We start from the raw sequence: 13,373 nt of genomic DNA, 5'->3' as shown, positions 1-13,373 counted from the left end.
TGGTTACGTGTCCAACTTTGGCTCAGGTCATGGTCTCGCAGTTTGTGAGTTGGAGTCCCGCTTCGGGCTCTGTGCTGACAGCAGAGAGCCTGGAGCCTGCTTCAGATTCTGTGTCTCCCTCTCTCTCTGCCCCTCCCCTGCTCACACTGTCTCTATCTCTCTTAAACATTAGAAAAAAAAAATTAAAAAAAAGGTTTTGGTAGTTGGATAATAGCTAAAAGCAGCTTTCAAAACTTCCTTCCCTCAGTATTCTCTTGCTTAAATAGATATTACAAGTGACTAATGATAAAATTAGGGGGCTGGGGCTCCTGGGTGGCTCCGTCTGTTAAGTGCCTGACTCTTGATTTCAGCTCAGGTCATGATCTCATGGTTCATGGGATTGAAACCCACATGAGGCTCCTTGCTGACAGTGTGGACCCTGCTTAGGATTCTCTCTCTCCTTCTCTCTCTCTGCCCCTCCCCTGCTTGTGTGCTCTCTCTCTCTCAAAATAATGAAATAAACTTAAAAAAAATTGGGGGGCTGGGTTAGATCTGGTTTATTTTAATTCAAGCATATTTCAGTTTTTCTAATTTTCTTACATATAGTAGATTGTGCATGGTCTTGAAATACTCCACTAATCCTAAGAAACCACGGTGTTTTTTAAGCCTTCCTGTTTGTAGTATTAATAACCATAGCAATTTGATACATCCTCCCATAGCAAGAAAAGGATCCTCCATTCAGGTATTTCACTGCTTGTTCACCCTAATCTTCTGTTACTGATATTTATCCTCTATGTATATGCCATCTTCCCCTCACCCCCTTCCCCAGAGCATTGAGGCACTGGCTCTCAAAGAAGCATGTTTCAGGACCAGCATCCTGTGAACACACGAGCTGTTATCTGTCTAAACAAGGTTCCTATTCAACTTTGTCTTGCAGTGAGAGCTTATAAGAAAATTGTTGAATTGAGACACATGCTGGAAATTGCTGAGAGCAACTATAAACACTTGGGAGGGATAACAGAAGAAGATCTAAAGCAGAAGAAAGAACAGCTTGAGTCAGAAAAGTAATGTCCTCCGAACTATTATGGTTTGCTTTTAGTTACCTTTCTAAATGCTGTGTAAGGGTTTGTTGACAACCTGTTTTTCCATCCTCACCAAAGGGTGTAAGGTTCCAGCCAGTTTTTCTCTTAAGCCCCCAGATGGAGAAGATGTTAAGATGATTTTTGGTTGTGGTAAAATACACATAACATGGAATGTATCATCTTAACCATTTCTAAGGGTACAATTCAGTGGTGTTAAGTACTTTCACAGTTTTGCACAACCGATTTCCCGAACTCTTTTCATCTTGTAAAACTGAAACTCTATTTTTTTGAGACCACACCTACTTTGAGCTTATCAACCAACAGTCTCTACGTGTTCCTGTCAAATTGGACTGTAAATCTGAGACCCGGTCCTGGGCTCCCCGACTGTCCTGCCCAATCTGAGAATGTGGTCGTGTCCAGGGGCAGTGAGGGGTTCCATAGCTGCCCTCACGTGTCGCTGCCTGCACCCTGAATCGCCTTGCTGCACATTTGGTGTTGCTGGAAGAGAGGGTGCCTCGTGCTCACTTCCCCCCACCAGATGGGGAACAAGGGGAGACAGGACAAGGGATTCTGGCCTAATCAAAACATGGGTCTGTAAAGAGCAGCCCACATGGACTCTGCTTTTCCTTTTCTTTGCTTGAGTCCCTCACACTCTTAGGACCTGTTTCCTTTTCCTCCACCCTCTTCTCAATGTAGCCTCAGGTACTTGGGAATTTAAACTGAAGTCAAAGCCGCTAGCCAAAATACCCTCTTAGTGGGATTTTAGACACTAGGAAGCTGTGGCAGACCAAAACAAAACAAAACAAAAAGGATTGCTTTTTAATTAGAGGTCTTTTTGGTATCTCAGGTGTTCACTGCCTCTACATTGATTAAAGTGTTTTGAGGTGTAGAATATTTTTAGTATTGGCCGTTGCTTAAGAGCCTGGTGTTGCTTAAGAGCCAGACCAGCTTGTGGTCTGGAAAAGTTCTTCACACTGGAGCATTTTTTTCCCTAGATAATGAGCTTTAAACTTTGGTTTTCTTTGCTTTCCTTCTAAGGTAGATTAGTACTTCTATGGCTGCTTGTATGACTTCTGAGCACTACTGTGTGATGAGCACTAGATAAGCTTCTTAGATATGTTATCTCATGCAGCCTTCACGGGGCCAGGAGATATTGTCTTACTACGTGTATGGGAAACCAAGACTTAATATAGAGGTTAAGTGAGTCTCATGAAGTCACAAAGGCAGGAGAAAGGATGGGAAGTGGAGCCAGGATTTGAGCCTGACTCTATTTGACTCCAAACCTGTTATCTGAGATGATTGTGATTTTTAACAGTCCTTAATGGAACTTTTAATGCTAATATTCACATTTCAGTGTGAAATGGTTATCCTGTTGATGTGATTTTGAACAGATTCTCCCCCAAAGATTGCTTTAGTCTTTGTGCCGAGTGTAGTTTCATGTCAGCTGAGACTTCAGTGTCTTCTCAGTGAGCTTTAATTTTTCTGTAGCATTTGTTCACCACTTTGTGTTGAGTACATCTTAAGACGTTTTTTCTTTAGGCACAAACCCGTGCTTTTAGGTCTAATTGGAAAGAAACACTGGACAAGTATTGGTTTGAGGGACGTTGTTATCGCTTAGTTAGATTTTGATTTTGTTGTTATCGCTTAGTTAGATCAGAGTCCCAATACAGCAAAGCACCAGTGGTGTTACTCTGTTCTAGGAATGAATTTCTCTTCTTGTTTGCTGAATCTTGCTTGCTGAATCAGTTGACATTCTTCTTCCCTATTCCCAGTCTCAACCCCGCTCACTTCCATGACAGAGCTACTACTGATGTTCTTAGATCGCCCTCACAGGAACCTGACATCCCACCCAGCCTGCTTCGGAAATTCTGTTCCCCCCCACTATCCAGCAACAAGGCAGAAAAATATCCCGGTTCAAGTGACATCATCTCTTGTCTGGATTTATTTTAACATCTCCCTGATGCATTTCCAGCTTCCTGTCCCTGCCGCCTAATTCTCTGTCCCCAAACCCTGAAGTCTTTTTCAACACAGCATCCAGAGTAATCATGTTAAAACCTGGGTCCAGTAAATCTCACATACTGTTGACTGAAGGAAGTCAAGCACACAAAAGTATGTAATATGCAATTTCATTTATAAGCATAGGCAAAACTAATCTAACATGATAGACATTCAGAATGTGGTTGCGTATGAGAAATGAAGATCACTTGGGAAGGACACGAGGGAACTTTCTGAGGCAATGAAAATAGTCTGTATCTTGGCAGTATATGGTGATTACAAGGTTTACACATTAATCAAAACTCCTTGAATTGTTCAGTTATTATTTGTATTTTACTCAAATTGTAGATCATCAAAAAAATACGAAAGCAAAACAAAAGTCTAAGCTCATGCTGTTTCTCTGCCCAGATCCTCCAATGGCTTCCCCACTTCATTCAGGGTGAAAGCCTAGATTCTTGCTGTGACTTAGAAGGCCCTGCTTATTCTGGCTCTCTTTTGCCTCTGTGACCTACTAGTCTTCCTTTTATACTTTACTCCAGCCACGTTTCTTCCAGTTCGCTAGGCATACTTCTGCCTTAGGGCCTTTGCACATACTATTCCCTCTGGAATGCTCTTCCCCCAGATGTCTACGTCGTTACCTCTCTCATTTCCTTTAGGATTTTTTTCAGAAGCCCCCTTCTCAGGAAGGCCTTCCCTGGCCACTGTATCGGAAGTATTAATCCCCTCCGCGGCGACGTTTTATATTACTCTTTCTTGCTTAAATTTTTTCTCCCTTGGCATTTATCACCTTTCCCCATACCATATTATTCACTTGTTTCTTTACTGTCTTCTTCCATAGCTAAGATAAGCCCGAGGAAGGCAGATTTGGCCTGTTTCGTTCCCCAGTGTCTAGATCAGTGCTGGCTCATACTAGACTCTCAGTACCTATTTGTTGAATAAATTATTTCTTTGTTTTATTTGCCTTACATACAATGCATGTATGCTTTTCGCTATTGCCAAAAATAATTGGTAGTTGATATTGGAGACTGATTGAAAGCAACTTTTTTTGATAGGACAATCAAGGAGCTGCAGGGCCAGCTGGAGTATGAACGGCTACGCAGAGAAAAATTAGAAGGTCAGCTGGATGAGTATCGCGCAGAGGTGGATCAACTCAGGAAGACACTGGAAAAGATTCAGGTCTCCAGCTTTGCTGTGGTTGGTGTCCTTCTTAACACATTTATCTCTCTCAAGAAGTAGTATATAAGAGTAGCTAAGAGTCTAAGCTAGGGTTTGAATCTTGGTCATAACCCTTTTTATTTTGGACAAGTCATTTAACCTCTCTGTGCCTTATTTTTAAGCCATAGTTAATAATTTGTACTTGGTAAAGTGTTGTAAAGATTAAAGGAGTTATGTGTATAACAGTATAAAACTTTATATGTACACACACGTAAACATATACATATATACTGGCTAGTATAGCATCCTCAGAAGTGTGCAGTGTTATTGTTTGTGACACATGAGGAAAAAATGTATTTTTTAATATTTATTTAGAGGGCTTCAGCAGGGGAGGGGCAGACAGAGAGGGAGTCACAGAACCTGAAGCAGGCTCCAGGTTCTGAGCTGTCCGCACAGAGCCCAGTGCAGAGCTCAAACTCATGAACTGTGAGATCATGACCTGAGCCGAAGCTGGAGGCTTAACCGACTATGCCACCCAGGTGCCCTGAGGAAAAATATTTTTTTATAAGCAGAGTAATAATAATTCTCAGACAGCTGGAATCTGTATACTTTAACATTCTAAATAGCCAGAATAATGATTCCATGTAAGAAAGCTTCAGCTCCTCAAAAGAAATTGTTAGTATATGTGCTGCCGATGCGAGCAGTTGGATGCAAAAGCAGTTGGAAGAGAAGAAAGGAGCCAACGTGGGAGTGGTCATAGCATCCCTTTGTTCAGACTGCAGAGTAGTAAAAACTAACATCTGTAACGCTTCACCTTCACAAAGTTCTTTCATGTGTTAGCATATGTCATTTGATCTGCCCTCACTTAATGTGAGGAAACCGAGGCTCAGAGACTTTAAGTGACTTGTCTAAATTCACACAGCTAGTAATGGTGAGATCAGTAGTCAGTCTCTACTTTTTGATCCTATAGTTTTAGCTCTGCTCATAATTCTCGGCTAGAATTATGAATTTGGAATTCAAAATATAGCTCTAAAATCTAGAAAAATGCTTTAGAGTGACAAATAAAACGGACAAATGTGTAGGAGGAAGCTGAAAAGAAATGGATATAAGAGTCAGATACAAAGAACAAATACAGAAAAGCAGGTAGAGTATAGAAAATAGAGTGAAAGTGACAGCAGGTGACCCACAGTGGTGCTCATATCACGGCCCTCTGGTCTCAGAGCAGAGCAGGCAGAATGCAAACTGGGGAGACTCTGTGACCCTCACTCTCTCTTGTGAACGAAGACAGCTTGATGTAGCCCTTGTGGAAGCTCATGTGACACAGGGTAGCGATTCAGGTGCGTTTTGTGTTTTCTTTCCATAGGGAAATATTTTCTTTGGTCATCGTGGGTGAGTTAATTCTCAACTCTGATTTATAAGAACTTCCTGGCTCCTTTTTATTTTGTACAAATTTATCATTAGTGTCTTTAATAACCACTTTTAAAATATTAACACATGTGCTTGTTATAAAATGTTAAAAACAGGGCAGTCGTTCCTTCCCATACCAAGTCCAACTCTCCAGAGGAAGCTACTGGTAATGGTTTGGTGTATCTCGTGTCAACAGCATTCTATTCATCTACAAACACGTGTGTGTATTTCTCTGCATGCATGCATTCACACACTTTCTCTCAGTTTTGGTATCTTACCAGCCCTTACTTTTCCAAGAGACAGAATTAATTATAACCAATTCTCTTCATTTTTGCAGTGCTTACCTTGCACCACTCCTAGCCACTGTGGGAAGCTTTTGTGTAGAGAGGCCAGCCTGTGCGGTCACTGGGTATTGGCCGGGGACCTGAGGACACACACCTTTCATAAACTACCCCCTACAGTCTGAATCCTCATGTGCCGCCTCAACCTGCGGCAGGAGATCCGCCGCCTCCGCCTCCTGGCAGCACCAGATCCTACATCTTTTGGAGATTACCCAAGCCTCACCATCTTTGAGTCATTCCAAATCGATTTGTCTACCTGGAAAATTTTTATTTTTTAGTAGCTATTTAAAATATTATTTTCTTACCCCAGAACATCTGTTCTCAGGGTTGGGCTCGATTCCACATGCTAGCGCACATCCCCCCTAAAGCTCTGCTCTCTGCCAACCATGTGGTTTTTAGGAGAGCCGACTCAAGGTCACTGTACTCCGGGCCCACCGTCTTTTGCAGTCCTACTTTAGGTTAATCGATTTTTCATAAATGAGCAAATGTCACCAACCTTTTTTGGCAGCTGCAGTCCTGCCACTGCTTCTTTTCTGCAAAAGCTTCTGAGTCTTCAGTTCATCTTTGAAATGGGTATAACACCGGTCTCACAAAGTTGTACTGATGTTAAATGAAAGACTAAGTGGCAATACTGAGGTATTTTCTATCTCATAGTATTCATAGGAGTACATTCACGCTTTTTCATATCCTTTTCTTTTTCCTTCCTTCCTTTTCATTTTCCATGTTCAAGCTGCATAAACATTGTCGGTAGATAAATAAATGTGTGGAGCCCTATACTTGAGAGTAGGAAGAATTAGTTTATTTGGGAGTCTAAATACATAACGTATAAATAAAATGAACTTTCCGTTCAGTGCTCGTTTATACAGATTTAAGAAATTTTGACCAAATCTCCTGCCACCTTCTGGTCAGGACCTATGATTGCATTCAGCTGTGCCTTTAAGACTTTTCTCTGCAACAGTCTGTAATAGTATAATTTTTATCCAGGAAAAATTTCTCAGGGTAGTTTCTTAGGATCGTCTGACATCTGTAATGTACTTAAATAGTTTTTGATAATAGAAACAGCAACAATTGGTTTTGATAATAGTGACCATATTTATAGTGCAAAAGTGTGGGCAGGAACACCTGGTGGAATCCTAACCCCAGCCACGAGCTCTCCCCGTGGACATGTATGTGCCTTGTGTGGTTCTTGGAGCCCCTGCATTCAGCTCTGTCCTGACCAGCTGGGTGCAGAGCATTTTTGACTGGGAGAATTACTCATGGATGAGTAGCATCTGCTAAGTGAGCGTCACCTTATTTCTAGCTCTCTCTTGCTCCTTGTGGCATTAAGTGGATCTTCTGTGCTAGGTCCTGAGAATACCATGATGGATGAGAAATATTTGGAAACAGTGGTGGCAGGCAGAGTGGAGAGTGAGACAAGGGCAGTAGAAGGATGTTGTATGAACACATAGGAAGGAATGGAGTGGATGTGGAATGAAGGAATGGAAGGAACTAGATGTGGTTCCTACTACTACTGGGCTTGCAAGGAATCCAGGCGATGACATTCTAACACTGTGTGTGTCATTTAGCAGTATATTGAGAAGTGACAGGCTAAGAAAAAAAGCAGAAATAGGGCTGTTCTCTTTTGGGGATGTATCAGGCAGAGCCAGCACTGGTTGGTTTCTCTAGGTGTCTCCTACCTAGTCCATGAATCAGCACAGTATGATGGACTGATACTTCAGATTTGAGAATTTATTTATACAAAAGCCTAAATTTTAACCCAGAGTTGAAAATAACAGTATGGCTAAATTTCTTCTTTTGGAACAGATCATGTAGAAAGATGAAATTGTGTCTACTGCAGATCTCTCATTTGGCCTTTTTCTTTGTAGGAAGAGGACTCTACTGACTCAAGCAAAGATAAAAGGCGAGTGAAGAAAAAGGTGTCTTCTGGGGGAGTTTTTGTGAGAAGGTACTCATCAATGAAATAACTTTAAATAAACTTGTTTTTCATTTTTAAATTGACATAAAACCAGTATAAGTTCTCTTCAGAGTTACTCTTATATATGCTATCCCAGTTCTGAGGGCAGAAATATAGACTATCAAAGGGATTGCTAAAGTTGCATGCACTTAGCTATACTCCCTCTCCCAATATACTTTTATATATTTATGTAGGCAAGACTCCACATTTATGAGTAATTAATTTTGCAAGTAATCACACAAACTTTAAAATATAAGGTGGTACAGTCAGTAATCAAAATAAATGTAGACATTAAAAATTATCATGAAGCCAAAGAGAATTTTCTTTAACTTTCTAGAGACTATCATTTTTTAACTTTTCAAATGACTTTTAGAAAGCGTGTGGATTTAGGAGAAAATGCAGCATCAGACAAGTAAATTTTAGAAAAGGACGTCTTTACAGTAACAACCAAGTATCTCAGGAAAGTTTTATGTAAAGTGAAAATCTGTTCTTGTAAAAGAAAAAAAAGTCATAGTATGTGTTTGCTAAGGATACCTATTTAAATAATCTGTTTTAGAATTCAACCATTGCCTTGTCTCGCAAGCTTTATAAGAAAGCAACACAGAAATGAGGCAGACTGGACAGGATAAAAGACACATGGTTTTATTATTCTTTCTTCCTCCTTTCCCCCCTGACATTGCTGACCAAAAAAGAACCCAGCATTTCATTTCAGTTCGGACTTCGTTCCCTCCCTTCCTACCTCTACCTGCTCCCTCCTTGATGTAGCCAATCTGGTCGTGGGGCAGTTGTCTAGATCTTGCCTCCTCCTGAAGAGCTGATTGTTGGCTTTGGGCTTCCCAGGGAGCAGCTTTCTCACCATTCACCAGATGCTCACCCTCTGGGTCCTGGCATGTGCTTTATTTACATGGATGCTGAAGGCCATTCTGACACAGTGTCATCAGGACCAGTTTGCCCTGACATGGGTGCATCGGAGTGCTAAGATCAGGCTGATCAAGGGTTTGTAAACAGGTGTTAAAAAATGCGTGAACTATCCTTTTGATAACCTTTATAGTCATTAGTGTTAGTTTCTCTGTGGTTTCCAATAGGCCTTCAATCTATAATAAAACATTTATTTGGTACTTACTATGTGTAAGTCCTTTCCACATATTATCTCTTAATTCTCACCACAGCAGTGGGAGACAGGTATATTTTATAGCTGGAAGATTGATTTGCTCAGAATCACACAGCAATGTGGAAGACCCTAACCTTAGCGGGGAAGGGTCAGCGTCTGCATTCTTGACCACCACAGGAATTCCCAAATCCATTATTTCTCACCTTCTGGGACTACATCCAGCCTTACTTCTTCCTTCCCGCCCGGTGACCCTAAGTTAATGCTTTATACTCTAGTTTGTTATTCTTGCTCTGATTTTCTCCAGGCCACATCTCACGTCTCTGTAGCAGAGAGGTAGGGAAGAACTAGATGAGTGTAGTCATAGAAACGTGCACCCTTGAGGCAGAGGTTCCCTGGTTGCCCCCCAGTACCTGTTCTCCCTTTTTCCCCCCACAGTGTTAGGACTTACCTGGCTTGTGGCTGCTCAGGATAAGGGCTAACTTCCCAGTCTCCTTTGCAGCTAAGACACCAAGTTGTGGCCAATAGAGTATGAACCAAAATGGCGTATAAAACCTCAGGGTCTTGCCCTTAAAGGGAAAGGGCTTGCCTACATCTTGCCCTTTTCTACTTCTGGAATGTGGATATGGTGGTGAGTCACAGGACCTTGTGAATGAGGGCAACACCAGGAAGGGTAGAGTAATAAGATGAAAAGGATCTTGTGCCCAGATACCACGGAGCTGGCACATTAGCCCTGGAATGCTTACACTTGGACTGCAGGTAAGTGAGAACTAAACCTCTTTGTTCTTTAAACAACTATTATTTTGGGTCTTAGTAGAGCAGCTAGATCAAGATTGTAATACCCTCAAATTACATGTATTTAATCATAAATCGCATACATGTATTGTCATGTGTGCTGTTTCCAGCACAACCAGTTCTTGGATTTTCTGACACTATCCGGAAGTTCAACGGTCCAGTTCTGACATTACCCAAAGTTGGCATCAGACTCCACAGGTTAAGAGCTCAGTCCCACAAGAATGCCCCCACTTCAGACATCCTTTTGCAAGTCCCAGGTCGTCATTGGTACTTCTGACTAATCAGCGGTACTTTTGGAGGTTTCAGGAACCCTCTCCTCAGGTTCAACAATTTGCTGGAAGGGACTTGGAGAAACACTTTACTATTAGTTTATTAGAAAGGCTACTTCTCAGGAACCACCAAATGAAGGAGAGGCAGGGGGCAAGGTATGGAGTGAGCAGTGCATGAGGCTTCCATGCCTTCTCCCGTTGTGTCACCAGTGGCCTGATGTGTTCCTTGGGTTGGCCAGTAGTGACTGAACTCAGTCAACCTCCAGCTCCTCTCATGTCCTTCTCCCTTCCCCAAAGGTTGAGTTGAGTTGGGAGGTCAGGGAGGCTGAAAGTTTCACCCTCTAATCATGCCTTGGTCTATTTGGCAACCGGTCCCCATTCTGAAGTTATATAAGGGTTCCCAGCCACCAGTCATCTCAGCATACAAAACCCACTCTTATCAAAGATTTAAAGGATTTCAGGAGCTGTGTGCCAAGAAAACGGAAAGCAGCCTGTAATTACCTCTATCAAGAAATGGTAAGGGTTTTAGGAGATCTGTGCCAGGAACTGGGGACAAAGACCAAATATATATTTATTATGCCAAGTTATGTTAATGAAAAACAAAAATAGAAGTGAAAAAGATGTTAGAGATAGAAGTAGAAATATTGTGTTTTTTAAAGTTTACTTTTTGAGAGAGCAGGTGAGCATCTCAAGCAGGCTCTGCACTGTCAGCACAGAGCCCAGCACAGGGCTCGAACCCACACGTGAGATATGAGCTGAAATCAAGAGTTTCAACCTTTTATTTATTAGTCCATAAAATGACAATCAGTTTAGTGTTGGTGACTGTAGCTTTTCCCGTTGCCTCATTTTTTCTTTATATTAAAAAAAAAAATACTGCAAACTTTTATATATCTAAATTCTTAAAGACTGACAAAAGGGGAATTATAAACTTTGATTTGCTTTTTAAATACACTGAAGGGTTTTTACTGACTCTCAACTGGTCCTTATAAAACTCTGCCTGATCTACTTTGTCACTGAATGGAAGTTTACTGAATTTAAGGGAATCATAAAAAAAAACAAACAAAACCCTTCATTTTATGTAATAAGTTTAAGATGAATTCCTAAAAAGCAGAGATAAATTGGCTTTTGTGAATCAAAAAAAGTATATGTAATAGAGTTCAAGACATTGGCAACTCTTTAGATTTCATACTGTCATATAATTGCACTACGGTACACATGATTTTAAAGGTTATTGTTTTAATCCACTACCAAAAAACCCCAAATCTCCAGTTAGATGGTAAGTTGCCTTTAAAATCCAAACAATTTTGTTATGACAACATTTTATTTAATTTTTAAATTAAAAAAAATTTTTTTTTTAATGTTTATTTTTGAGACAGAGAAAGACAGAGCATGAATGGGGGAGGGTCAGAGAGAGAGGGAGACACAGAATCTGAAACAGGCTCTGGACTCTGAGCTTTCAGCACAAAGCCCGACATGGGGCTCGAACTCACGGACCGCGAGATCATGACCTGAGCCAAAGTTGGACGCTTAACCAACTGAGCCACCCAGGCGCCCCATAAATTTTTTTTTTTTAAATATGAAATTTATTGTCAAATCGGTTTCCATACAACACCCAGTGCTCATCCCAACAGGTGCCCTCCTCAATACCCATCACCCACCCTCCTCTCCCTCCCACCCCCCATCAACCCTCAGTTCTCAGTTTTTTATTTTTTATTAAAAAATTTTTTAATGTTTTATTTTTGAGACAGAGACAGAGCATGAGCAGGGGAGGGTTAGAGCGAGAGGGAGACACAGAATCCAAAGCAGGCTCCAGGCTCTGAGCTGTCAGCACAGAGCCCGACGCGGGGCTCGAACTCACAGACGGTGAGATCGTGACCTGAGTCGAAGTTGGAAGCTCAACCGACTGAGCCACCCAGGCACCCCTGTTCTCAGTTTTTAAGAGTCTCTTATGTTTTGGCTCCCTCCCTCTCTAACCTTTTTTTTTTTTTTCCTTCCCCTCCCCCATGGTCTTCTGTTAAGTTTCTCAGGATCCACATAAGAGTGAAAACATATGGTATCTTTCTCTGTATGACTTATTTCACTTAGCATAACACTCTCCAGTTCCATCCATGACAACATTTTATTTTACATGAAAAGGTAATGGTGCAGTAGTTACCAGGAAAGTTGAGTAAAGTAACAAGTATGTAGGCTTAGGAATAGTTTTGAAATTTGCAACAGACATCAAAGAAATCCTATATGATATACAGTTGTTTAAGCAAACACAAGAAAGCTCAGGCTCAGCTTCTATCAACTATTAAAAGGATAAAGACAAAAGGCCTTTTATCTCAATTCGATTTTGAACAGCTTTTCAACATGATAAAATAAAGACACATATAAAATACAAACACAAAATACATCTTCCCATTCTAAAACATTTCTTTTTAGTCCATATGTGCTTTGAATAATCTTGTTTTACTAAGTACCTGCTGCAAATTTCACTCCAAGTAATCTCTCCTGGTGTAGTGTTCTAAGAAGTCAATATCAGTGGCCAGAAGAATATAGTAGTTTCTCTGCTATTTCCAGATTCTGTAAAATCCCAATGCTATTGCCAGGCATGTAAATACTGAGGCTGTGAAAAGAAACCAGGTTATGGGTCATGCATTTGTGATTATTTTACAGAGACAAACACAACAATGTCATCTTCAATTTAAATGAAAAGCAAAAGACAAAGGAAATCCAATCTTTTTTCTACCTTACATTTTTTATTCCCAGAAAATTAAGCTAAGGATAAAGGCTATCCTTTAGGGCAGGATTAATACCAATTTTTAAAAGCTTCCTGTATTTAAAACCTGAGTAAGGATGATAGTTTACAAATTATGTCAGTTAGATTCTGTGAACAGTGTTTAAAGTCATTATAATTAGTATTAACAATGCTACTTTAATACTTTATTAAATAAAGTATTTTATTTAATGACTAAATAATTATGAAATTGAATTTTAGATCTTGTAAGTGGAATTCTTATAGATGAAAAAATGATGTAAAGCTAATAAAATAGACATCTGTATTATCCATGAAAAGAAAATTTTAATTGCTTTTTCAGTACATTTAAAAACAATTTCATGATTAACAAATTTATAAATGAAAGTTTAATGAAAAGCCTATAAAAAAATCTCAGTGAGGTAGATGAAAAGGCAGAAAAGGCATCAGGCTTTTCAAGTAGTTAACATACTACCTATTCTTTGTTACATCATTCTAGATAGAAAACCTTGTTCTCATTTAAGATGTTAAATCTGAGTGAGGCTTTTAGT

The 13,373-nt window shown here is 40.3% G+C and overlaps 2 protein-coding genes across 4 annotated transcripts in view; one reads left to right on the top strand and one right to left on the bottom strand.

Annotated features, from left to right (window-relative positions):
• Positions 1-9,035, top strand: part of ANKRD42 (ankyrin repeat domain 42) — a 75,141-nt gene extending 66,106 nt beyond the window's left edge. The window contains exons 10-12 of the mRNA XM_045483817.1: positions 917-1,043; positions 4,109-4,250; positions 7,825-9,035. Coding sequence (XP_045339773.1) covers positions 917-1,043; positions 4,109-4,250; positions 7,825-7,923 — 368 coding nt within the window. The 3' untranslated portion in view covers positions 7,924-9,035. The remainder of the gene's footprint in view (positions 1-916; positions 1,044-4,108; positions 4,251-7,824) is intronic.
• Positions 9,036-12,185: 3,150 nt separating this feature from the next.
• CCDC90B (coiled-coil domain containing 90B) overlaps positions 12,186-13,373 on the bottom strand; it is a 49,765-nt gene continuing 48,577 nt past the window's right edge. For all 3 annotated transcript variants that reach the window (XM_045483809.1, XM_045483810.1, XM_045483811.1), the window contains one exon: positions 12,186-12,693. In XM_045483809.1, coding sequence (XP_045339765.1) covers positions 12,638-12,693 — 56 coding nt within the window. In that variant the 3' untranslated portion in view covers positions 12,186-12,637. The remainder of the gene's footprint in view (positions 12,694-13,373) is intronic.

This window comes from Leopardus geoffroyi, chromosome D1 (genome assembly GCF_018350155.1).
Source record: "Leopardus geoffroyi isolate Oge1 chromosome D1, O.geoffroyi_Oge1_pat1.0, whole genome shotgun sequence".
NCBI lineage: Eukaryota > Metazoa > Chordata > Mammalia > Carnivora > Felidae > Leopardus > Leopardus geoffroyi.
This window is presented reverse-complemented; position numbering and strand designations above follow the sequence as displayed.